We start from the raw sequence: 25,181 nt of genomic DNA on the forward strand, positions 1-25,181 counted from the left end.
GCCACATTCTTTAGCAGCTATTTTTGTATGTCAGCATACTTCATACACTAGTTTTCTAAGACAGCTTGAAGATTTATGTTCGTTTCAATGAGCTGAACTTGTTAGGTTCTGGAAGGAAGTATTTGGCTTACGTTGAGTCTGGTGCAGCCCAATAAGAGAAATTGAAGCATAGATGATACTGGCTATGTTGAAGTATGTGATGAATTCAGTAAATGTGGCACAAGGACTGTTTTTGTTCACCCTGTGGCTACTCAGAGCTGGTCAAGAGAGAGCTGAGGAAATTGGGGCTCCTGTCGTTACTGGACACATCACCACTTGCCCACGCCTGGTTTTCTCCTGCGTTTAAGGTTTGCTGAGGAATCTATAAGGCCTATGGAGCTGTATGTCACTTCGCAGAAAACTACCCTTGGGTGAACTTACGGTTGTAACTAATGGAAACTTGGTCTTGAGGGAGAAAGAATGTGGGATACTTTGTTGTGCTGTGTGTCTCTGATGGGAACATCTTAAACTAGCAATTTATTTTACTGGGGTAGACCAGTATGCTGGTTATATTTCTTAGTTTCTGTGACACACTTTTGGAAAAAAGATTCAGGTGTTTAAGCAAGTTGCTTTTGTCTTCTGTTTTTAGATCACTACGCTTATTAATCATAAAGATAATACCAAAAAGTCTGATAAAACTCTGCAAGCAATTCAACGGGTTGGACAAGCCGTGAACTTGGCAGTTGGAAGATTCGTCAAAGTAGGGGAAGCTATAGCCAATGAAAACCGGGATTTGAAAGAAGAGATAAATATTGCTTGTGTTGAAGCTAAGCAAGCAGGTATGTGGATGTTGCTGTTGAAGCTTATTCATATATATATATTTTTGATTTTTAATTTTCATTTTTGATGATGTTTACATAGCTGATCAGAGTAGGAAATATTGAGGGCTAGGGAAAAATGGGTATGGTCATTGTTTCCAAGTTTTCTATTTCTTCTAAGTTTCTGGGGGTAGGAGGTAGATATGGGAAGAAGCCATACCCAACCTCGCAACTGCCCCAGTATTCGGGGATGGGGAATGGCCACCTGATATCAACCCAAGGTCCCAACATGGCGCATGCTCCAAGGGTTCTGCCCAGGTGAGTTCGATAGTTCTGAAATGTTGTTGATCTTGCCAGTCCAAGGATGGGGAATCCCTCCCAATGTCCATTGGCTTAACACAGTTGACCTTACAGTTTTCATTTGCCCGGATTTTTGCTGTCCTTTTTTAGCTGGAGTTGTTGTCCAATTTGTTCTGTTCTCCTTCTCTGCTCTGGTACCAGTTGTCCTCTGCAGGCCCCAATGGAATGTCATATCCTCCATATGATTTTTAATTGCTGGAATATGATGACAAATTTTTGTTTTATTGGAGTAAAGACGGGTATTGTGTTTTAACCCTTGATTGTGGATGCCTAGGACAAGAAGGGCCTGGATTAACATCCAGGCCAATTGCACTTTGTGTCCTGGGTCTGAAACAGATACCCTTGCACTGGTCAGAGTAGTGGTCTGCCATCCTCTCTAACAATCATTGAATGTGAGGACTGCAGCGATGTGTGAGGCGTGGGCTTTACCCTCAAAGAGTTTATATCCTACCATGTAGGAAATGAAAATAAAATGCTACAGTAACAAATCTTAGTGACTTCAAACTTCCCTTGTTTTACAGTTCTCTACAGCTAGTGAGCTAGTGACCTAAAATCTTGAGGTATTCTGAGGACTACACATGCTTTATTGATGTGTCGTTCATCTATTTATTCTTTCAATAAATGTCTACTGATGGCTAGGTGTGTAGTAGGCATTTTAGGCTGTGAGATGGAGTCATGTACAAATCCGTCCTCAAGAAATTTACATTCTAGTGATGGAGACAACCAGAAACAATGAATAAATAAGTATGTAGTGTCAGGCAATTACTGTTATCATGAAAAAAAAGCAAGCCAACTGGAGATCCACTAGGTGCTATTTTAGAGAGGATAGGGTTTCTCAACTTTGATGCTGTTGACATTTGGCATAGGATATTTTTTTAAAAAGGATTTATTTATTTTTATTGCAAAGTCAGATGTACAGAGAGGAGCAGAGATGGAAGATTTTCCGTTCAATGATTCACTCCCCAAGTGATCACAGTGGCCAGTGCTGCACCGATCCAGAGCCAGGAGCCAGGAGCTTCTTCGGTGTCTCCCACACGGGTCCAGGGTCCCAAGGCTTTGGGCCATTCTCGACTGCATTCCCAGGCCATAATCAGGGAGCTGGATGGGAAGCAGGGCCACGGGGATTAGAACTGGCACCCATATGGAATCCCTGGCATGTTCAAGGTGAGGACCTTAGCTGCTAGGCCACCATGCTGGGCCCAGCGTAGGATTATTCTTTTTTTCTTAAGATTTTTTTTCATTGTTTATTAAATTTTTAAAAATAATTTTTGCATAGTTAATTAGGGTAAAAAGGTTCAAGGGCTACAGGAAAGTGGGTAAGACTATTATTTCCATATTGTTTCCTTCATATATCTGAGGTAAAGGGGGATTTTAAGGGAGAAGCCCCACCCAGTCTCCCACTCACCCCAGGTCCCTGATGTGGGGCATGCTCTGAGGGTCTTGCTCAAGAGGCTTTGATAGTTCAGCAGTTATGAATTACTGCCAATCTCACCACTCCAAGCACGATGAGGTCGTTGAAGAATCCTCTAATTGACATAGTCCATCACAGAGTCTCTGTTTTCCCAGTCTTTCACTGCCAACATATAGCTGAGGTGGTTGATTGACTTGTTCTGTCCTCTGTCCTTTTATGCTCAGGGTTCTGAGTCCGGCAGTTTAATTGGGGGGATGCCCAAGGAAACCTTGCCTGAGGTGTTCCCAGACCAGATTCTTATATGTACTAGCAAGTACAGGGCCCAGCACGGTCCATTGCCCCGATCAGCTGGTGGTTGTAATTGCTGGGTTGGTTCTGCTTCCAGCCTGTCTTCCACTGGAACCAGTGGGTGTTGCAATCCATCCTGGTTCTGCCCAGCACACACTCGGCCCTCACATAAACCAATGGGAGCTGCAGCCTAGTCAGAGTGACCCACAATAACCCTCACCAGGCCCGCCCCCTACCCTAGTTTGCCAGTATGTGTAGCAGACTAGTTCAGTCTGTCCCACTTCCCATTCGGCTCTCATACATGTCAATGGATATTAAAACCTAGTTCCATCTAACCAGCTCAACTATCCAGCCCTCACGGATGTTGTTGGGTGTTTCTCTGTTTCGCCATCCCAGCCCCTGTCCTAGTTTTCGTGCCCTCCAGTGCCAGGCTCTGCCAGGATGCTGCAGCTAAGCCCAAACAACACTCACCCACTCTAATTGTAGCTTGCACCAGTAAGAACAATCAGTCCAGCCTGGCTTTTTATTGGAAAGGCAGATGTACAGAGAGAGGAGAGACAGAGAGGAAGATCTTCCATCCGATGGTTCACTCCCCAAGTGAGCACAACGACTGGAGCTGAGCCAATCTGAAGCCAGGAGCCAGGAGCTCTTCCGGGTCTCCCACTCGAGTGCAGGGTCCACAGCAGGGAGCTGGGTGAAAAGCAGGGCTACCGGGATTAGAACTGGTGACCATATGGGATCTTGGCACATGCAAGGCGAGGACTTTAACCATTATGCTATCGTGCCAGGCTCAAGATAATTCTTTGTCAATGGGGCTTTCTTGTGTATGGTAGGCTTAGCATTGTAGGTTTAGTGTTGACCTATTAGATGCCAGTAGATGACCAAAAATGTGTCTGAACATTGTTGCCTGTTACTTGGGGAGGCTAGAATGGCCCCTGTTTGAGAATGACTATGATACGAATTCAAAGAAGCAATATTAGAGCAGCGCCTGCCAATGGAATGAAGATCCCGCTATGTGAATACCCGGGGAAAGGGGACACCAGGCAAGGAGAAGAGCGAGAATAAATTTTGCTTTTAGGCAATGATAGACTTGTATCTGTGTTCTAACTGTATTGGAAGGCTAGTGGGAGAATTTGTACAGGACACTCGGGAATTTCATTTGTATTTTAGAAAGATGACTGTCGGGGCCCGGCGCGGTGGCGCAAGTGGTTAAAGGTCCTCGCCTTGCACGCCCGGGATCCCAAATGGGCGCCGGTTCTAATCCCGGCAGCCCCGCTTCCCTTCCAGCTCCCTGCTTGTGGCCTGGGAAAGCAGTCGAGGACGGCCCAAGGCTTTGGGAACCTGCACCCGCGTGGGAGACCCTGAAGAGGCTCCTGGCTTCGGATCGGCGTAGTATCGACCCGTTGCGCTCACTTGGGGAGTGAATCATCGGATGGAAGATCTTCCTCTCTGTCTCTCCTCTCTGTATATCCGCCTTTCCAATAACAAAATAATAAAAATAAATCTTTAAAAAAAAAAAAAAGAAAGATGACTGTTGGCTCCTGCCCAGAGGATGAATTTAATGGGGTAGGAGGGTGTAATGAGAAACTTGGAGTGGATGTGGTGTTCTAGATGGTAGTCAGGGTTCTCTAGACTAGATAATAGTTTCTGAGGTGATGGAAAATAGTTACATTTGGATATATTGTCAAGATGGGTTTGCTAATGGTTTGGGTGGGGATGTAACAGTAAGAATAGCAGATAGCTCTGAGACATATGCAGATAACTGCGTAAATGATGGTGCCATTTCCTGCAGTGGACAACTTGTGACAGAGGGGCAGGTGCTTCGGTTGTCAAGGGGAAGGAAGCAGATGTGATAAGGCTGAGTAAATATGGAGGAAGCCGACCAGATCATACACGATCATGTGTGTTACGTGAATGACTTAGGTATTACTGTGTAGGCAATGGAAAAGCATTGAAGAGTTTAAGCCCGAAGAAAGAGCTACTGTTTTGGATTAGACATCTTTCTGATAGTATAGAGAAAATGCATGAGTGAGGAAAGGTTGAAAGAGGGTTGATGTTATAGGCACAGATACTGTGGAAGCTTTTCCAGTAAAACCACCTAGACCAAGGCAGGACCATGAAGAGCAGGATAAATACAGAAAATACTCATGAAGATGGTTGGATAGATGGAACTGGGTTGTTGACTCAAGGAAAGGAAGAACTCTGGGCTGACTTGAGTTTCTAGCAGTACTGGCAGTCATTGGAACAGGTTTTATGCGGGAAGCAGGGGCCATAGGCTTTTTCTATTTATAATTTGCAGTTCTGCTTTCAAAAAAGACTTGTAATGGCTTACACTAAAAGACATGTTCAATAAATCCATTAAAGTAGGAGATAAAAATAAACATACCAGATACTTTGGCAAACCTGACTATTTTAACCAAGTATGAAAAATATCTTTATACTTCCTGGAGGGAAAGACAAAAGTGTGGGAAACAACGGGTTATGTAATTCTCATTGTTTGTCAGAAGGAAACAAACCAGCTTGTAAGAGGAGAGAGACTTTTTCCTGGCACTAAAATTACGCTGTGGGCACTCAAAACAGACATTACATAGTACAACGGCCAATTCAACAGCGAATGTTGGGATGTTCTTCATCTTGTTGTGTCATAATAATCTTGATTAAAGCCAGAATAGGTTCTTTCACTGGGAGACTCTTTGCTGGCTTTGTGACCTGTCACTGTGCTCAGTGTAGGGTGAAAGACAAGGCTGTACCACTCTGACGTGCTCTGGTAGGCTGTGGGTTCCCCATGAATACTGCAGTTACAGGCAGCTGCACTCATGGAGGTCTTGGAAGCCACCAGCTGTCAGGGTTGCCATTTCCCAGCTCAAGAGTGGAAATAGAGGATCCAGCATGGTAGCCTAGTGGCTAAAGTCCTCACTTTGAACATGACAGGATCCATATGAGTGCCAGTTCATGTCCCAGCTGCCCTGCTTCCTATCCAGCTCCCTGCTTGTGACCTGGGAGAGCAGTCAAGAGCTGAGGATAGCTCAAGGCCTTGGGACCCTACAGGTGTCACATGCGAGACCTGGAAGAAACTCCTGGCTCCTGGCTTCGGATCAGTCAATGCAGCTCTGACAATTGCAGCCACTTGGGGAGTGAATCATCAGACAGAAGATCTTCCGCTCGGTCTTCCTCCTCTCTATATATCTGATTTTCCGATAAAAATGAATAAATCTTTTTTTAAAAGTGGAAATGGTGCTTCCTGGAGTTGTAACATATGAAAGGTTTCTTTCTGTTTGTTTGTTTGTTTGTTTGTTTTTCTAGTATTATGTACAAATTAAGACTTAAGTTGCTTCTGAAAGGTTCCTTTCCTGCTGGCTCATCCTGATCATATTCTTCTCTGGACAATTATAGATTCAAGGGATGTAATACAAAGTAGTGGTAAAAAAACAATCACAACGTCAGAGTTGGGCTGTGTGGATTTCAATCTCAACTCTCTCAATGCTGGCACTGTGGCATTGTGCTGTAACTGTGATCCTGTGCTGTTAAACTTTCAAGCCTCAGGATTCTCATCTATAGAATGGAATTTATAGAGGTATTTTCATATAAGGCTCCACAGTATTAGTTTTATTTTAACTATTGTTTTAAAATAATTATGTTACATACAAGGAAGAAAGGAGAGAGACAGAGACAGAGACAGAGAGAAAGAGAGACAGAGAGAGTTCTCTGCTGATGCTCTCTCAAGATGGCCATAATGGCCAGGGCCAAGCCAGGCCAAAGCCAGCAGCACCTTCTGGCTCCTCCACGTGGGTGGCCGATGTCAAAGTACTTGGGCCATCTTCAGCTGCTTTTCCCAGACCGTTGGCATGGAGCTGTGTCAGAACTGGAGTGGCCGGATGCCAGCTGTACCCACATAGCATGCTGGTGTTAAAGGTGGCAGCTTTACCTGTTTGTTACACCACAAAGCTGGCCCTTTTTATACTTCCTCCCCTATGTTGAACCTTTGCATTGTATTTTTACTTTTAGCATGGAAACCAGGTAAGGTAGGTTTTATATGAAAGTTTAGCTGTGTTTGATTGACTTTGGGATTTTTGCATTAAGATGCAACACTGGTTAGTTGAATATAATAAATTCAGAGTGGCAACCATGAAGCTATATGACAGCGTGGCTACTTTTTCAGGCTAGTAATTTCTGAGCATTTTACATTTTGAACGTTTTCATCATGTTAAAGAAATTTTTGGCCATGTGGTTGGGGCTGATCAAATGATACCATCCCATGTACCTCTGAGTTCAGTAAATTAATGCTTTTTTGAGGAAGAGAGGCAACATTTTAGTCCTTTCACTTATTGCTGATAGAATATAGACAGTTAATTGTTGTATATGCCTATTTAGTTGAATAATGTTGTGTTCTGAGTATTTTGTCATTTAAACTTTGCATTGGCTACCAGTTGCTGTGTAACAAATTAACCCAAGTTTAGCAGCTTAAAACCTTAAGCTTATTCCCTCAGGTATCTCTGAGGGTCAGGTCTCAGGGCATGGCTTACCTGGGTGGTTCTTGACACTTGTGGGCAAGGCATAGGCTGTCCTCAGAGACCTGGAGGTGTGGCTGGATGGCAGGTTCTGCTTCGAGGCTCCTCCCCCTGGCTGAGCCTTCCTTGTGGGCAGCTGATGGAGGCCTTCCTTCCTGACCACATACACCTCTGTTTAGGATGTGCAGTTGACTTCCGTAGGGGAAAGAGGGAGAAGAAGAATGAGGGTTATGATGATAATCTTGGGCCCAGTGCAGTAGCCTAGTGGCTGGAGTCCTTGCCTTGCAAGTGCAAAGATCCCATATGGGCACCAGTTCTAATCCCAGTGGGCCTGTTTCCTATCTGGTTCCCTGCTTGTGGTTTGGGAGGGCAGTAAGGATGGCCCAAGGCCTTGGGATCCTTCACCCTCATGGGAAACCAGGAGCCGCTTTGGGGTGAGTCAGCAGGCAGAGGATCTTCCTCTCTGTCTCCTCCTCTCTGTGTATCTGACTTTCCAATTAAAAAAAAATCTTTTAAAAAAGTGATAACTTTTTAAATCTAACTTTCTTTCAGAATTTAACTGCCATGGCCTCACTTCTGCTATGCTCACCTGGTAGGAGGTGACAACATAAGGATGTGAATGGCAGCAAAGGGGGTTAGTTGAAAGTCACCTTGGAGCTGACCATAAATGTCATCTGTTGGCAGAATATCAGCCATGGATAGTGGCTTAGCTTGCATGTCTTTCTGTGTCCTTTGAACTTGAGTTGTCTGACAGTAAATTTCCATTCCCTTCTGATTTTAAGTGACTTTTTTTTTAAAGGTTTGTTTATTTTTCAGAGTTATAGAGAGAGGGAGAGACAGAGAAGTCTTTCATCACTGCTTGTTTACTCCAAATGGCTGTACCATCTGGAGCTGGGCTGAGCTGAAGCCAGGAGCCAGAGGCTTATTCCACGTCTCCCATGTATTTGTCGGGGCCCCAAATACTTGGGTCAGTTTCTACTGCTTTTCCAGATGTGTTAGCATGGAGTTGGATTGGAAGTGGACACCAAGGACTCAAACTAGTGCCTTTGTGAGATGCTGGCATCACAGGTGGTGATGTTACCGACTAAGCCACAATGCTGATCCCTCAGTGACTTATTTTCAAATAAGTCCATTTTTTCATTCTTCCTTTCCTTCTTAAAATTGATCAAGTATTAATTTTTGTTTTCTTTCTTTGGTACCTCCTAAATCATCTTTATGTTTCTATGGTTGCCATCCATATAAACATGGTTCTTGCCACCTCGCACAATTGAAATGGCTTGAATCTCTCTTTTCCGATACACTTTATATTCCCACAAGATTGATCTTTCTGAACATTAACTTTATCACATCTTGTGCTGTGTCCACTAAGATTCCAGTCCTTTTACTCAAAATCCTTAGCCTGTATATGGATGAAACCCGATTTTATGTATTTAATAAGATGGACAAGAAGGATTTGTGAGAAAATCAACACACTATGAATGTGCATTTACTTATGATTTAAATACCTTGGACACTTCAAGGTGAGATATATATATATTTAATTTTTAAAAATAACATTGTGTATATATAAAATACATATATATTTAATTAAAAAAATCTTGTTAACTGTAGCAGTAAGGAGGGTTGGAGAATATTCTATCATGATTTCATCTTTGAGGAGAGCAAATATGTTCTTTCATTGATGTGTCCTTGATATACTCAAAAGGAAACTTGACCTTGAGACAGTGAAGATGAGAATCATTCGAGAGAAGTGGAATCCACTGGTGCCGGGCGTCATAAGAAGTGAAAAGAGCAGCTGCAGTGCAGCCGGGGGGCAGCCTGTGCCAGGCCTTCCCAGGAGGGCCACTGTCGCCTTTACTTTCCCCGTGCAGCATCCAGACTGACCAGCTTACACACGGCAATTTTTTGGCCTCCTTCTCACTGCAGAGGTCGTCCTTTGGGACCCAATGCCTTGTCTTCGGCTGTCCTTACATGTCCTTGGCTGTCCTCGAGTGTCCCTAAAAGCACAAGCCCCTTCAGGTCATGGTGATTGGTGATGACCCCTCCTCCCTTCCCCTGGCCCTGTCCCCTCCCAGTCCCGGTACCTACTTACTCAGCTTTAGGTTCTTTGTTTTTGTGACCCCCCTCAGACTTGTAATGACTTGAGAACAGAAAGTTTTAACCTGTATAGTTGATCATACCACGGGAAACAATAATTGTGATAATTTATCAAACAGGGCAAAGACAAAAATTTGCCACATTCTCCAGTGCGCTATTATTTTTGTCATTAGAAAGCTTCCTGGGGCTGATGTTGTGTAACCAGTGAAGCTGCCTCCTGCAATGCCAGCATTCCATATGGGCACTGGTTCCTGGCTGTTTCACTTCTGATCTAGCTCTTTGTTCGTGTATCTGGGAAAGCAATTGAAGATGACCCAAGTGCTTGGACCTCTGCGCCCATGTGGGAAACCCAGATGATCTGACTCGGATCTGGCCAAGCCCTAACCACAGAGGCCCTTTGGAGAGTGAATCAACAGATGAAAGATTTCTTCTTATCTTCTTCTCTGTAACTCTGCCTTTCAAATAAATAAAATAAATCTAGGAAAAAAAAAAAACAAGAAAGCCGTTATCCTGGGATAATGGCTGTGGTCATCAAAGCAAGATTTTTTCTTGTTGCTGAAGCAAGACTCCAAAACCAAGCTTCTCTCCGTGCAGCACATTGCCTTAAAGGTTAGAGGAAAGTCTGGATTTTAGTTCTGTTGTGTCTTACCCTCGGTTTAACCTCCCCTTCTCCTTTCTCTTAGGAGAAACAATCGCTGCTCTTACAGACCTAACCAGCTCGAATCATCCAGAACCTGGTGGCCAGATCACAATTTTTACAGATAAAGCAGGAGTGATAAAAGCTGCAAGGTTACTTCTTTCTTCCGTAACAAAGGTTTTGTTGCTGGCAGACCGAGTAGTTATTAAACAGATAATAACATCAAGAAATAAGGTACTTACCTTTCTGGTGTTACTCCATCTTTGTCTTTGAGAGTTGTTCAGGAACATTCAACTAATTGGCAGGTAGTTTGTCAATGGTTGTCTTTTCTAATTGTTTATAGTTCTAAATGACCGCAATTTAAAACTAGTGTTTATACTTTTAATTTCTAAATGATGTGTTTACTGGGCCGAAAGTTTTGGATGCAAATAATGTTTCTTGTCTGAAAATCAACATCAATTTGTTGAGGCTTATTGGTAAAAGCTTTATATTTAATTTTTTTTTTAACAGAAAGCTTCACACTTTAAAGATGTACCTAATTTGTTTGAAAGCTATATAGCTAGAGAGTGGAAGAAACACAGAATAGTGAAAGATGATTTTTCCATCTGTTGGTTTGCCCCTCAAGAGTGTAATAGCCACAATTGGGCAAGGACCAAATCAGAAGCCAGAGACTCCATGATGGTCGCCCACATGGATGGCAGACTCAGCTCCATGGACCATTGCGCTATCTTCCTAGACTAGATCAGAAGTGCAGCAATAGAGACTCAAACTAGCACAATAACAGGAGATGCAGGCCTTGCAAGCACCTGCTTAACTCACTGCACCCTAACCAGCCCCAGTAATGCTTTAAATGTGTGGAATGTTTGGAAAGAAAAGCCACGCCCCTTATTAATGTCTTATAAAAGTAATGAATTCTTTCCAAGTGTATTCTTTCTTAAGTCAAGGAGTAACATTATAGAAGCTTAAGATAATTAGTCTGCTCTCCAGTTATATTCTGTGCACGCAGTCCCTAAACATTGCTGCTGAATAATTATAAAATTTAGAAAATGAATTTGGGATGAGCATTGTAGTACAGCAGGGCTAAACCATCTCTGGGGATATCTGCATGCTGTCTCAGAATGCCTGTTTGAGTCCTGGCTCCTCTGCTTGCTTCCTTGCTTGCTTTGGCTTCCTGCTAATGCCTGTGGGAGGCAGCCCCTGGTGGTTGGGTGCTTGATTTTCTGCTACCCACCAAGGAGATGTGAATGGAATTCCTGGCTCTTAGCTGCTTTGGCCTGGCCCACTCTGGGTTGGTGTTGGCATTGGGAAGTGAACCGATAGATGGATGATCTCTTTTCTGATTCTCCCTTTCTCTGTTTCTCTGCCTTTCAAAAGAATAGAATAAAATGATTGTAAACTCTTCTGGTGTCTCAGACAATGCTTTACGATCATCCGGGGACCCGGGGCACATGTGACCCTTCCTTCTCTGGCTCTAGCCCTAAAAGCCAGGGGAGGGCAGTCAGCTGGGGAATACTTTGTCCCAGTAGATCTGGAAGATGAAGGGGCTTATTGAGTGTTGAGAGAATCCAAAAGCCCAAGTTCAAACAGAAAAAGAGACTGGGGAGGTGGTTTAGACAGTGCATGAAGAATACCTTTCTAGAAAACCCCTCTGTGAAAGGCCGAGGCCCCATAATGCCTTATCTATGCCCGTGGCTTGGCTTTCCTGAGCTGCCAGGGCAGATGAACACTGCCAAATTTCCGTCACATCCTCGTTAAAAGTAAATAAACACAGGATGTCTGTGTTTTTTTAAACCTATCTGACTAAAACGAATGTAGTACTGTTATTTTAGAGAAAACACATTTGAAAAATCTATATCCCATCTATTTACTTTATTTCCAGTAAACACGCAACACATCTGTTGACTGTGTGACAGATTCACACTCCCACACGCTCCAGGCCACCCAGAGCTTCTGGGTGATTCGTGTATTCCACACTGGCAGTCCCTGGCTAAGCCAGCTCTTTTCCTGCGCTCCCAGCCCACTTTTGCACTCCTCACTCTTCCGATGACCTTCCTTCAGATGACCTTCCTTTCGCTTTCCTGAGGTGCTGGGAGTGCCTCTGAGTCCAGTTCCCTGCACCCCAAAGCTTCTGGGGGGTCATTGTCCCTCCGCGGCCCTTCCTGTTCTGAAGATTTGATATCTGGCATCCTGCCCTGTCTCACCTTTGCCACATGTGATCATGTGGACTCTCTCTTTGTGTGTGTGTGTGTATGTGGCCATTTCTTTGGCTCTTTTTTCATTCTAACTTTTGGATAGGCCCATTTCCTGTTCTAAGAAATGAAGAATCTCTAAATGGTTCTAACTTGTCAATCCACTTCCGCTTCTCTGAGTGCGTCTGTTGCTTTCTTCCGTTTTGGCTCCTTAGAATTTCCCTTTTTTTCCACTCTCTGTGCTCAGCCTTTGGCCCTCTTGGTCACTTTCTTTTTATCTGTCACCTGATAACTTGATCTTCTCTGTTTTGCAGGTTCTTGCAACTATGGAAAGACTAGAGAAAGTGAACAGCTTTCAAGAATTTGTTCAGATGTTCAGTCAATTTGGAAACGAAATGGTGGAGTTTGCGCATCTAACGGGAGATAGGCAAAATGTATGTATTTACCGTGTTTTAAAACTCAGATAAATGTTTTCTTTTTAGTTTGGATAGAGTCAGAATCTGCCATTGTTCAGGTTGGTTTCTTTGCTTATTAAATCTATGACTCTGACCTTGAAAATTTCATAAATAAGCCAGGATGAAGTAGATGGATCCCTGTGTCTTTCTGCACACGCATCACCATTCCGTGTGTTCCCACCCCAGATACCACACAAGGTTAGACAGTCTTCAAACACTTGCTTTTCATATGTATTCTTTCCTTGTTTTGTGTTTCTGTTATTGTAATCATGTTACATGAATAGTAATAACCCCAGCCAGGATCAGTTTGCCTAGCCTGGGGGTTAAGGAATTAAACTCCAAGATCTGGTTTCACTCTCAGGGCAGCCCTCCGGCAGAAGCCTTGTCATTACTGTTTCACATCTGAGGAAACGTGGCCTGAGAGGGTGATGATGCCCTTTCTCAGGGTCACCGTGTGGAAGACTGAGCTCCGTTACACGTGGTCCTGAAGCTGTGGCATGACAGGCTCTTCACAGGCCTTTGCCCCGTTCAGAGTGTAGAGAGGCGGAAGCCCATGTTAGTACACCATGACTGGCTTTGTCTTCTTGGGTGTTTATGCTTGAGTCCATCTTATCAGCAAGTTCAACAGGTCATAACTGACTGGTTTTGGGGGATTCCTCTGAGTATTGCCACAAAGAATACTCTCTCAATTCTTTTTTGTCTTTTAAGTGTTTATTTATTTAAAAACAGAGTGACAGAGAAGGAGAGAGAAGGTGGGAGGGAGAGATAGAGAGAGAGAGAGAGAGAGAGTGCTTCCATTTTCTGGTTCACTCTCCAAATAGCTGCGGTTTCTGGGCCTGAGCCAGGCTGCAGTCAGGTCTCCCATGTGGGCGGCAGGAACCCAAGTACTTAACACATCATCTGCCTCTTCCAGGCACATGAGCAGGAAGCTGGAACAGAAGCAAAGCTGCCAGGATTCAAGCTCTGAGATGGAGCACCAACCATTGCCAGCAGCAGCTTAAAGCACTGTGCTGCAGTGTCAGCCTCTGTTAGCTTTGATGTGTGCTTTCATGTTGCATCCGGTGCTGGGAGATGGCATGCTGGGCAGTGGCCTTGCTCTGTACTTCCTAAGCTGTCTTTTTAGACACCTTACTGTTGTTCTGTTCTGCCAGTCCCCCTTCCCCTCTTTCTCTGCTGTCCTTCCTCTCCCTTTTCCCCCTTCTCTTCCTTTCCTGCCTTCATTTATTTATTTATTTAAAATGCAGAGTTAAAGAAAGAGAGAGAGAGAGAGAGAGAGAGAGAGAGAGAGAGAATGCTTCTATTTGCTGGCTCATTCCTCACATGGCCCCCTGGCCCAAACCAGGAATCTGGAACTCCGTATGATTCTCCCATATGGATGGCAGTAGTCCCTCTTTCAATGCTTTCTGAGGCACATTAGCAGGGAACTGGATAGAAGTGGAGCAGCTGGGATGCAAACCTGTGTCAGTATGGGAAACCAGTATTGCAGGCAGTGGTTTAAATTGCTGCACTACAGCACCAACCCCAGCATGTTTTAATAAAGTCATTTTTCATTCTCTTTTTTTTTTTTTCATTTCTGTTTTTGGCTTCTTCCTCCCTCTTTCTTCTGTAAAAGCCACTGGCTTGGATATTTATAACAGTGACAGCTTGCCGTCTAACGTCTTCTGACCACTTGGGCATTCACGATGTGATTCATAGGTTCCACAGCTGCCATCCCTGTGTCAGGCTTTCTTCCCGAGCCAGTTCCTTTTCTGGACAAAGCTACAACACTTTCACCATTCTTTTGATTTGTGGTTAGGAATTTGCTATGGAGAACTTTTGTTTTCTCCAATTTTTATAGCGCTATGAGCCAACATTTTAAAACTTCTGTACACTTGGTCTGAGTATTTTTAAAATTTTAGTTCACCAGAGAAAGGGCTCTGAAACTTGCTAGCAGCCATTTGGGCATCTTTGTGTTTGATGAAATTACTCACGAGCATTTGCATGCAATGTATATCCAGTGTTCACATGATCAAAATACTCTGGCTATAAGCCAGTTTCTTTTCTTTCATTTTAAAAAAATTATTCTGAAAGTGTTACAGAGTGAGATTTTCTATCGACTGATTCACTTCCTAGGTGGCTGCAACAGCCAGTTGCTGAACCAGATTGAAACTAGGAGCCGGGAGGTTCTTCTGGGTCTCCCATGTGGATAGCAGGGGTCCGAGCACTTGGACCATCTCCCACTGCTTTTCCCAGGCCATAGCAGGGAGCTGGATTGGAAATGCAACAGCTTTAACTTCTATGCCGCAGTGCCATCCCTGGGCCAGTTTCATTCATTAAGGAAATATTCTTCAGCTGTTTGGGGATACAACAGTAAGTGGAGGACACAGAAATCTCTGCCCTGGTGTGGCTTGCAGGTTAGTGTGGTTGGGGGAGATGGATAGTTAAACAGAAGTTACGTTTGCTGTGCTCAGAGGACATCACAGAGGCCAGTGGTGGATTAGAGTGGGCAAGGGGCAACAGTAAAGGAAGATAAAGTCACTTTTAGTTAGGCAAGCCATAGAATGGTTGCTTCTGTGCAGTGTCCACTTGGATGTGAGAATGTCAGACCACCAGAATGTGGTCTGCCCCATGCTGGGACTTCTGTCAGGGTCTGAGTTCCTGGCCAGGCCTCCTTCTGAAGGGCAGCTTCATCTTTCATTCATACTGGGTTAGTGTCTAGTAGCACTCCTCATCCACTGAGGATACATTCCATGGCCCCCAGTGAGGGGTCAAAACCACAAATTGTTCTAAACCCTAAGTACACTGTGCTTTTTCCTCTGTGCCTTGCCTCATACACATAGTACCAGACTGAATCTGTCTATCCTAATGCCTTGGTGTTTTCCCTTTTCATTGCTACTCTTGCATTCTTAGTAATGCATTTCATTATTAAGGAAAATAAGAATCATTTGAGCATAAGCATTGGGATGCTGTGATAACTAGTGGTCAGTGTGTGCAGCACAGGTTACTCTGGCCTAAGAGATGGCTCATGTCCTGTCAGGACAGTGCAGAATATCATCATGCTGTTCACGATGGTGCATAACCCAAAACTTATGAATGATTTATTTCTAGAATTTTCCATTTAATGTTTTTGCAGATAAAGGGACAGGGACTACTGTATTTAGATTTAAGCAGTGGCACTTTACAAATTTTGATCATTTTTTCACTTAATATCATTGAATTTTTGAGTGTTATACTTGCTGAGAAAATGCTTTTCCAGGAAATTAGATTATTCTCCTGATCCTCAACTACCCAGTATTTTTTCTTCCTTTTTTTTTTTTTTTCATTCCTAGGATTTGAAAGATGAAAAGAAAAAAGCAAAAATGGCAGCAGCTAGGGCAGTTCTTGAAAAGTGCACAATGATGCTTCTCACTGCTTCAAAGGTAAGAAACCTCTTGTTTGTGTTATAAATAAGTAGGAAACTTAACTAAATACATCTAAAGTTACATATTGCACATTTTCCAAAAGATCAGATTGCTAGTTGGGAAGATAGGCCTGAGGAGTCAGATTTCATTTGATGTTTACAAGAATGTTAACTTTGTTCCCCAACTCCAGTCAGAAATGCATCGGAGCGCCTGCCTTGCCTGAGCAGCTGAGCAGAGCCCGCTGTGTCTGTCAGGCACTCTGAATCAAGGCCCACCTGACACACTTACTCCCTGCTCACAGAGGAGCCAGGACATGTGCCCTGGAAAAATCTGGGCGTGTCAGGATCTGTTAAATTAGCAGTAGAGCACGAAGTCAGCCCTCAGCATGTTTATTTTGTAAATTCATACCTCTGATTCATTTTTCTGCTTTGCACAAAATTATCAATGAAGAGCTTGTATTTCCAGACTGCAGTTGGCCAGGAAATTGGTACAATTCAGGAATGGACTTGTAAATAACTCCGTAGAAGCCTGTTTAGAGTTGTCTTTTCTTCTGAGAATGATTTCTGCATGCCAGAATCAGTGAAGCCTCACAGACGTCAAAGAGCCCACTCGGAAGGTGCTGTTCACATCTGGCCCTTGAGTTGTTTTTCATTTGTATCATTTTTTTTAACCACCATTACAAACCAATTCTGATCCATCTCCTTCCTCCTTTTTGAGTCCTTGCATGAGTAAGGTGGCATTTTAAAATGGTTTTAATTGCAAAGAAGAGAGGGTTTCCCCATCCAGATGTGGTTCCACTGTTGTTGCGGTGTTACAGGCGTAGTTTTGCACTCTTTGTCTTTCACTTAACCTTGCTGTCGCTTTTTACTCACCCTGCTTCCACTTTAGTGAGGAGAGGCAGCTGGGGGAGCCAGGGACCCAGGAGCTTTGGGTAAAGAACCATTTTTATTAGCATGAAATGTTCTCTGTACGATTTTGTGTGTTAGAATGTGGGTTGAATGTTAACATCAAAACTTGCAATTGTTTTGAAGACATGTCTGAGGCACCCCAATTGCGAATCAGCCCATAAAAATAAAGAGGGAGTATTTAACCGTATGAAAGTGGCGTTGGATAAGGTCATTGAAATAGTGACTGACTGTAAGCCAAATGGAGAGACTGACCCTTCATCTGTCAGTGTTTTCACTGGAATTAAAGAATTCAAGGTAAGAATAAAGAGAGCACATGTCGACTTTTTCTGTTTTTAATGAGTATCATTACCTACATGTAGTAGCAGCCAGGAGCTGCTTCTGGTTCCCCACGTGGGTATGGGGGTTCAAACACTTAGGCCAGGCACATTAGCAGGGGTCTAGGCTGGAAGTAGAGTGTCTGGGAGTCAAACCAGTACCCATATGGGATGTTGGAATTACAGGTGGCAGCTTAACTCACTGTGCCTCAGTGCCAGCCACCAACACTGTTGCTATTACCTCCCTTACAGTATTGAGGAGGCTGGGAAACATGAGGTTCACCTGCTGGCCAGTAAGTGCTGTGTTGGGATTTGAAACGAGGCAGTGCAATCCCAGGAAATTCGACCTCACATCCAAAGTGGAAAGATGGTGCAGCTGTTCTTTGGGAACAGATAACATGTGAATCAGGAGTGGGGATTCTGGAAAATCATCCAGTACCATGTGCCCCTTTAGCAGATGGGAAAGCCGAGATCCTGTGAGGTGACTCCCTATACTAAGGGATACCTACTTCTTTCACAAGGTGGTGGCAGGGATTGTTAGCTTCCCAGCTTACTGTACTTTTCTAGTTCTGTGACAGCCTAAATGGGAACATGGGGTGAAAGAAAGCAAGAAGAAGGATACTTCTTTTTAGGGACAATGCTTTCAGTAAGTATCTTATTTAATATAACTGCTCTTTGAAGTGAATATAGTTTCTGTTCTTTTGAAAAGGAAAATTGTAAGTGGTGGGTCCCTTCTTTGCAGCCAAGATTCTCCGATCCCAAAGTCCCTAGCCATTCAATTTCCATGTCTGTGTTTGATACCAGACCCACCCTAAGTCTTTTCCTGAGGGAAAAACCTGTAACGATCCGTTACTCTCTTAGAAATTCTTTTGCTGATGGGGCTGTTAGAGTTTTCTTGAAAGGCAGAGTTACAGAGAAAGATCTCCTGCCTGCTGCTTTACCGCCCAAGTGATCACAGTGGGCAGGGGAGACCTTATCTAAAGCCAGAAAGCAGGAGTTTCCTCTGGGTTCCCCATGTGGGTGCAGCAGCCCAAGGATGGGCTGTCTTCCACTGCTTTCCCAAGTGCATTAGCAGGGAGCTGGGTCAGACGTGGAACATCCACGAATCAAACCAGTGCCCATATGGGGTGCTAGTGATGCAGATGGTGGCTCTGTACCTGCCGCACCACAGTGCCAGCCCCGAGATTATGTTTTTAAAAAGATTTGTTTATGTGTTTGGTTGAAAAGCACAGTGACAGGGATGGACACACATGTATTCGGTTGGGGGAGAGGAGAGATTTTCCATCCACTGGTCCACTCCCTGAATGACTATACCCCAGCTGGGGCAGGGCCAGGATGAAGACAGGAGCCAGGAACTAGCTCCTCTCTCATGTTGGAGGGACTCATGACGATGTGTATCCTTTTTGTTCTTAGTTGAATATTGAAGCTCTCCAAGAGAATCTTTACTTTCAGTCCAAAGAGAACCTTTCTGCAACCTTGGAGGTCCTTCTGGAGCGTACAGAGGACTTCACGGATTCTCCCTATACCAGCCACGAGCACCGAGAGCGCATCCTGGAGCTGTCGGCGCAGGCGCGAACGGAATTGCAGCAGCTCATTTCTGTGTGGATTCAAGCTGTAAGGACTCTTTCCATGCAAGTAGACCCTATGTAGTATTTTCCAAAAGCTTCAAGTGATGTGGAAGCTAATAACATGGTCATCAAGAATGTGAATTTGGTGCAGTACAGGAAGAGGATGTCTCATTCTTTTTACTCCAAGTTGGCCAAAAACTCCTGTCCCAGTGCCTCATGTTTCCAGTCCTAGCCAGTCTGGATTCAGTGCCACTATCACCACTGCTAGTTTACCTGTGTCTCCACTTTCCCACCAGGGTCAACTTTGAAAAACCCCTCAAAATGCTTCCTCAGAGTGAAGAGTACAGGAATAGACCCCTACCTACCTACAGGTTCTTGGTGCCTGAGGGAGCCATTCTCATATACACATAATTCTTAATTCTGAAAACAGCTGCTTTACAGATCCCCATGCTAGAGGACACTTACTGGGGGTAAGGTACAGTGAACGCCATGATAGATCCAGTTGACAGGTAAAGGATTTTTCACACTTGCACAGTTTCCTAGATTAAAATTGGTATGTAGACGGGTAACGAATCTTGTTACATAGGCTGTTTAAAACAGGAGAGATGTATGGACAAGATTGGCAGAAGCACAGTAAGATAAATACGTATCTAATGTCTCAGAATGGGTGCTTTACAAAATGAAGACAGGCTAGGGGTCTGGCGGCGAGGCCTAGCAGCTCACGTCCTCGCCTTGAATGTGCCAGGATCCCATTTGGGCACCAGTTCTAATCTCGGCAGCCCTGCTTCCAATCCAGCTCCCTGCTTGTGGCCTGGGAAAGCAGTCAAGGACAGCCCAAAGCCTTGGGACCCTGCACCGGCGTGGGAGACCTGGAGGAAGCTCCTGGCTACTGGCTTTGGATTAGCATAGCACTGGCCGTTGTGCCCACTTGGGGAGTTTATCATCGGACGGAAGATCTTTCTCTCTGTCTCTCCTCCTCTCTGTCTATCTGACTTTCCAATAAAAATAAAATAAATCTTAAAAAAAAAAAAACGGAGACAGGCTGAGAAATGTCCTCATTGGTACCAGTTATTTACTGCTTAACCCTGGATTACGTCAAGCAGGATCTAACATGTTCGACAATGCACAGCAGGGACAGAACAAACGTGGACAAAAGCTGTGGTGGTAAGAGGGGTGAAAATGGCTGTGCGTGAGGAATGAAGAGTAGACATGAATCACAGACTCCTTGGCTGTTTTCTTGACATCACAAAAGCGCCAGCGTTCCTATGGGCAGGGAACCTTGTCCTAGAGTGGAGTGGTGTCAAGAGATTTGAACACTGTTTTAGTGGTTTGTTCAATCTGAATAATCTGTGTGATTTCTAATCTGAACATAAATTGCTTCACTGCTAATTTTTTTTAAAGATTTATTTATTTATTGGGAAGTCAGATATGCAGAGAGGAGGAGAGACAGAGAGGAAGATCTTCCATCCGACTTCTTCCGGGTCTCCCACTCGGGTTGCAGGGTCCCAAAGCTTTGGGCTGTCCTTGACTGCTTTCCCAGGTCACAACCAGGGAGCTGGATGGGAAGTGGAGCTGCTGGGATTAGAACCGGCGCTCATATGGGATCCCGGCGCATTCAAGGCGAGGACTTTAGCCACTAGGCCACACTGTCGGGCCCCTCACTGCTAAATTTTAAGCTCAACATTTGAGTTTTCTTGTGTTGGGATTCTGAGCCTTTCAATAATTAAGTTAGCAGACATTATACTTCACATATTTCACAAGCAGTTGTCTCTTCTTTTGCATTCTAGATAATTTTTTAAAAGATTTATTTTTATTGGAAAATCAGATATACAGAGAGGAGGAGAGATAGAGAGGAAGATCTTCCATCCAATGATTCACTCTCCAAACGGCCACAGCTGCCGGAGCTGAGCCTATCCAAAGCAAGGAGCCTAGAGTCTCTACTGTGTCTCCCACTTGGGTGCAGGGTCCCAAGGCTTTGAGTCGTCATCAACTACCTTCCCAGGCCACAAGCTGGGAGCTGGATGGGATGTGGAGCTGCCAGGATTAGAACAGGCGCCCATAGGGGATCCCAGCATGTGCAAGGCAAAGACTTTAACCTCCTGGCTACCGTGCCAAGCCCAAGATAATGCTTTAATTTATTCATTTCCCTCTCCCCAGCAGTTACTAATGATTGTGTTTTATATGCCAAAAACCAGAAATCTAAGGATGAGTAAGATAAGATCTTTCGGCAATGTAGGCAATTGCTCTTTTGCAGTAATAGAAAAATGTAAGAAAGAATGACATAAGGATAAAAAACTCTGTAAAATGTGCCAAGTGAAATGTAGACCATGCATCAAAAGTGGTTGAAGCAGAATGAACTTATACATAGATCAAGAAGGTTTCTCGAAGGCATTGACATTTAGCTTTGAGTTACAAATTCACAGTTAATAGCTACTTCCTTCCACTTAGTCAGGTGTTGTGGATTCAGTGGTGAACAAGTCTTCAGGGAGCTTTTATCGGGTTATTGGGGGAAGACAGGCTTAATAGTAGTTAAAAATTATGTGATTGCATACTGCGTGTTTACTTACAGAAAAGATTAGAACTGGATTTTAAGAGGGTCCATACATGTTGTACATGTCTGTACATGTTTCCTTATGTATCTGTTGATCTTGTATTTTGCATGAAGATTGCCTTTAGCAGAGAGTGTATGTATATACATAAATTTCTCTAGATGAAACTGTGTAATGGGGGCAAGTATACCATGGAGATACATCACAGTAAGCATCTCAACTTCTGCATAAAAGATGGACTCCCAATTAAACTTGAATATATCTTGACAATAGAATGCTAGACTTTATATCATTGTCTATACCTACAATGGTGTGGTACACACTATACTATTGTCATAATAGGGGAAAACAGTGGCAGGGAGGGAATAGAAGAAGGGGGAAATCCCTGAGTCTAAGGAACTGCATCATGGAAAATTATCTCTCTCTCACGCTATCTCTCCCTCTCTCTCTCTCCATCTCTCTCTTTCTATCTATCTATAAAACAGGGTCTAGTTTAGATTGGGTGATTTAAGGAAAATTTTTGTGTAGTTTCTTAAAGATGAATACAATTTTAATTTTAACTAGAAAAAGTTTGGAGAGACAGGATGGATATGTGGTACAGCAAGTTAAACTGATGACAGAAATGTGCACATTTTTTATTAGAATATCTGATTTCGGATCCTGGCTTCACTTCTGATGTGGTTATCTGTACTGATTTCAATTTTAATTAGCTGAAGAGTGATGAGATGAGATGGATGTTACAGCTAGTTAAGGAGCCACGTGAGACATCACTCGTGTATTGGGATACTTTGCCTCCGAGTCCTGGATTCTCTGTGTACTGTGAGGCAGTGGATGATGTCTCAACAACTTGGGTCTGTGCCCCCCATGTGGGGGTATTTGAAGATTTGAGGAGTAAATCATTGGATGAAAGATCTGTCTCTATTTCCGTGTGTTTGTGTCTCAGATTATTTATTTGAGACCCAGATGAACAGGGCTAGTTGGAGGATCCATTTGCTTGTTCACTCCCCAACTGGCCACAGTAGTCAGGGCTAGGGTAGGCTTCAGCCAGATCCTGGAACTGCATCTGGTTTTTGCATGCAGGTGGTAGGAGCCCAGGAATTGGACTATCTTTTTGCTGCTTTCCCAGGGACATTAGCAAGGAACTGAACTGGAAGCAGAGGTACTGGGACAGGAAGCACCCAGTACTCCACCGGTGGTTTGTGTAACTCACTGTACCACAGTCTTGCCTACCCCTTTCGCTCTTTCTCTGCCTTATAAAGAAAACAAAAGTAAACAAATAAGCAAATGTAAAAGAAAAAACAAAGAGCTAGACTTTCTAAGCAGAAAATTAAGAATTAGCTTTAGAACTGATGAATTTACTAAAGAAAAATTGGTTTTAAAATGTCATATGTTTATATGTAAAGATTAAAGTAACTAAAATTCTATTTTCAGAGTGATATTAAAGTTTAATTTATAGTTCAGACAAAATTGGAATTAATGGTTTAGAAATGGGAAATAATGTTGTATATACTTTTAAAAATTTTCAGCAAAGCATGAAAACAAAAAGCATTGCTGAGGAACTAGAATTATCTACTTTGAAAATCAGTCACAGTCTCAATGAACTTAAGAAAGAAGTAAGTATAATTTTATATTTCCCAATTGTAGTTCTTTGCTAATTCTATGTGATGTGATTTGTATGAAATGCATTAGTATAGTTCCTGTCCCCCCAAAAGATGGTTCTAAAAGTTTTCCTTAGAAATTCTTTGAAAAGTTGTATTTGAAGCCAGCATTTTGTTAGTGCTGTCATTCTCAGAGCTACAGGTGGATGTTCATGGCCACCTTATTCGTAATCAAATCCAGGTTCCCTGACAGTAGAGGTGGGCTTCCTGATGGGTTTTTAACCTCTGAGGCTAAATGGCCACACCTTGAAGGATCCTTGTGTGGATTAGGGAGGTGATGTGAATAAAGGTCCGTCCTATTAGGAAGTTGCTCAGAGCAGGAACTTCATGTTTGTTCTTTGTGCCTCCCTTATGAATGGTTCATGATTTGGCCCCCAAATAATTTGTAAGAGTTAGTGACCATGGCAAGTCACTCAGTTTCTATGGTGCGTGAAGTAAAGGGCTGCCTTTATTCTCTGAGACTATTCTGCATAAACAAAAGTCTCTTAAAATTCTTCTGTGGCGTGCATTTTCCAGAGGAATGTGAATTTTGATGGCGTTGTGACCGCAGTTCTCATCTGGTTGCATGATTGCAGGTGACCCTATTTATTTTATCCAAATTCTGTTGTTTCAATTGACATTGGATTACTTCCTGGAAAGGAGAAATGACTCTTTCCAAATGTGCCTAATTCAAAGTTAGATTTATCTTATAGCAATGTTATTAAAAATAGTTTTTTTTTTCCCCAGACAGCCTCAAAAGAGCCTGCATACTGTCACATACTTAAAAAAAGAAAAAGAGGCAGAAGAAGAAAAGCTTTTTGGAGTTGATAGTGTCCACTGATGTGTCCCCTGCAGTCAAACAAATAAATCTCCGGGGTTTCTGCTAGCCCCTTTCCGATGTTTCTCCTGGAACGATTGTCCATTGAATTAGGTAGTCACATTTTGAATAGTAGGTACGGATATGCAGTAAAACCCTGTGGAGGACAGGAATTAGTTCCAATTGTCATGTCTGCCCAGCCACTTGTATGTGGTCTGTCATGATACAAGTATTTAACATTTTCTTGAGTAATTTCCTGAGGCTCAGATGGATGCTATTCAAAATATACCGAAAAAAAGTTATTTAATAGTCATGGACTGCCATTTTATTTTTCTTTTAGTAGTAAGATGACAAAATTGTTGATAGCTGCTCTATTCCTCACCAAGTGTAAGAGAAGCAGGAGCATTTTTTTTTTTTTTTTACTAAGAGAGAAGCTATATGGGAAAGAACTGGTTGATAGTGGGGTGAAAAAAAAAGAACCTGGCTATTTAAGCCCTTCCTGGGTGGCCATTTCATTTCCTACCAACAGCAGTACTGTACTAACAGATTGTGAGTTGATTGTGGAACCACTCAGGCCCTGAGAGGGCTGGCAAGTTCCACAGCACCACACACACACACACACACAGAGGCATCTTTGCAGGGTCCCCCCACAGCTCAAGATGGACTGTTTGAAGGGTTTTACTCCTCAGCTTCTGAAGTGCACATGAGAGGCTCAGCCACAAAACCTTGTTTGTTTTCTTTCCTCCACCGCTGTTCGCCCACCACATCTGCAGCTTCACAGTACAGCGACACAGCTGGCCTCAGATCTCTTAAAATACCATGCCGACCCTGTGGTTCTGAAAGCATTAAGACTGACTGGACTAGAAGGAAACTTGGATGCTCTGGCTGAATATGCCTGTAAACTCTCTGAACAGAAAGAGCAGCTTGTTGAGGTGAGTGATCCGTTTGGCTGCTTGAAGAAATGGCAGTTTTGTGAGGGAATATTAATACGAGTTTTTGATTAACTTTACCATGAGCCTTTTCTCCTGTTTGCAATCTTCAAGGTATAGTGTATGTCTGTTCTGTTCTTAGAGGAGTCTGGCTTCCAGGCAAAACATAATGAAATATTGCTAGAATCTACAAAGGTATTTCCTATTCTCTTCCTTAAGCACTCCAACATGAGACCTTCGACTACAGTAATGGAGGTATTATGTGTGGAGTAGATTGAGTTTGAAACTGTCAGTCTCAGCAGGAAAGAGATGGCCCACTGAACCAGTGAGGAGTCAA

General features: G+C 43.3%; 1 protein-coding gene across 2 annotated transcripts in view; it reads left to right on the forward strand.

The window, feature by feature from the left end:
- CTNNAL1 (catenin alpha like 1) overlaps positions 1-25,181 on the forward strand; it is a 55,247-nt gene that overhangs the window by 13,093 nt on the left and 16,973 nt on the right. For both annotated transcript variants that reach the window (XM_040962920.1, XM_040962921.1), the window contains exons 2-9: positions 629-818; positions 10,145-10,332; positions 12,602-12,721; positions 16,051-16,140; positions 17,154-17,324; positions 18,758-18,958; positions 22,988-23,074; positions 24,689-24,847. In XM_040962920.1, the coding sequence (XP_040818854.1) occupies positions 629-818; positions 10,145-10,332; positions 12,602-12,721; positions 16,051-16,140; positions 17,154-17,324; positions 18,758-18,958; positions 22,988-23,074; positions 24,689-24,847 (1,206 nt within the window). The remainder of the gene's footprint in view (positions 1-628; positions 819-10,144; positions 10,333-12,601; positions 12,722-16,050; positions 16,141-17,153; positions 17,325-18,757; positions 18,959-22,987; positions 23,075-24,688; positions 24,848-25,181) is intronic.

The sequence above is a fragment of the Ochotona curzoniae genome, unplaced genomic scaffold, assembly GCF_017591425.1.
Source record: "Ochotona curzoniae isolate NIBS_2020 unplaced genomic scaffold, NIBS_Ocur_1.0 scaffold_3208, whole genome shotgun sequence".
Taxonomy (NCBI): domain Eukaryota; kingdom Metazoa; phylum Chordata; class Mammalia; order Lagomorpha; family Ochotonidae; genus Ochotona; species Ochotona curzoniae.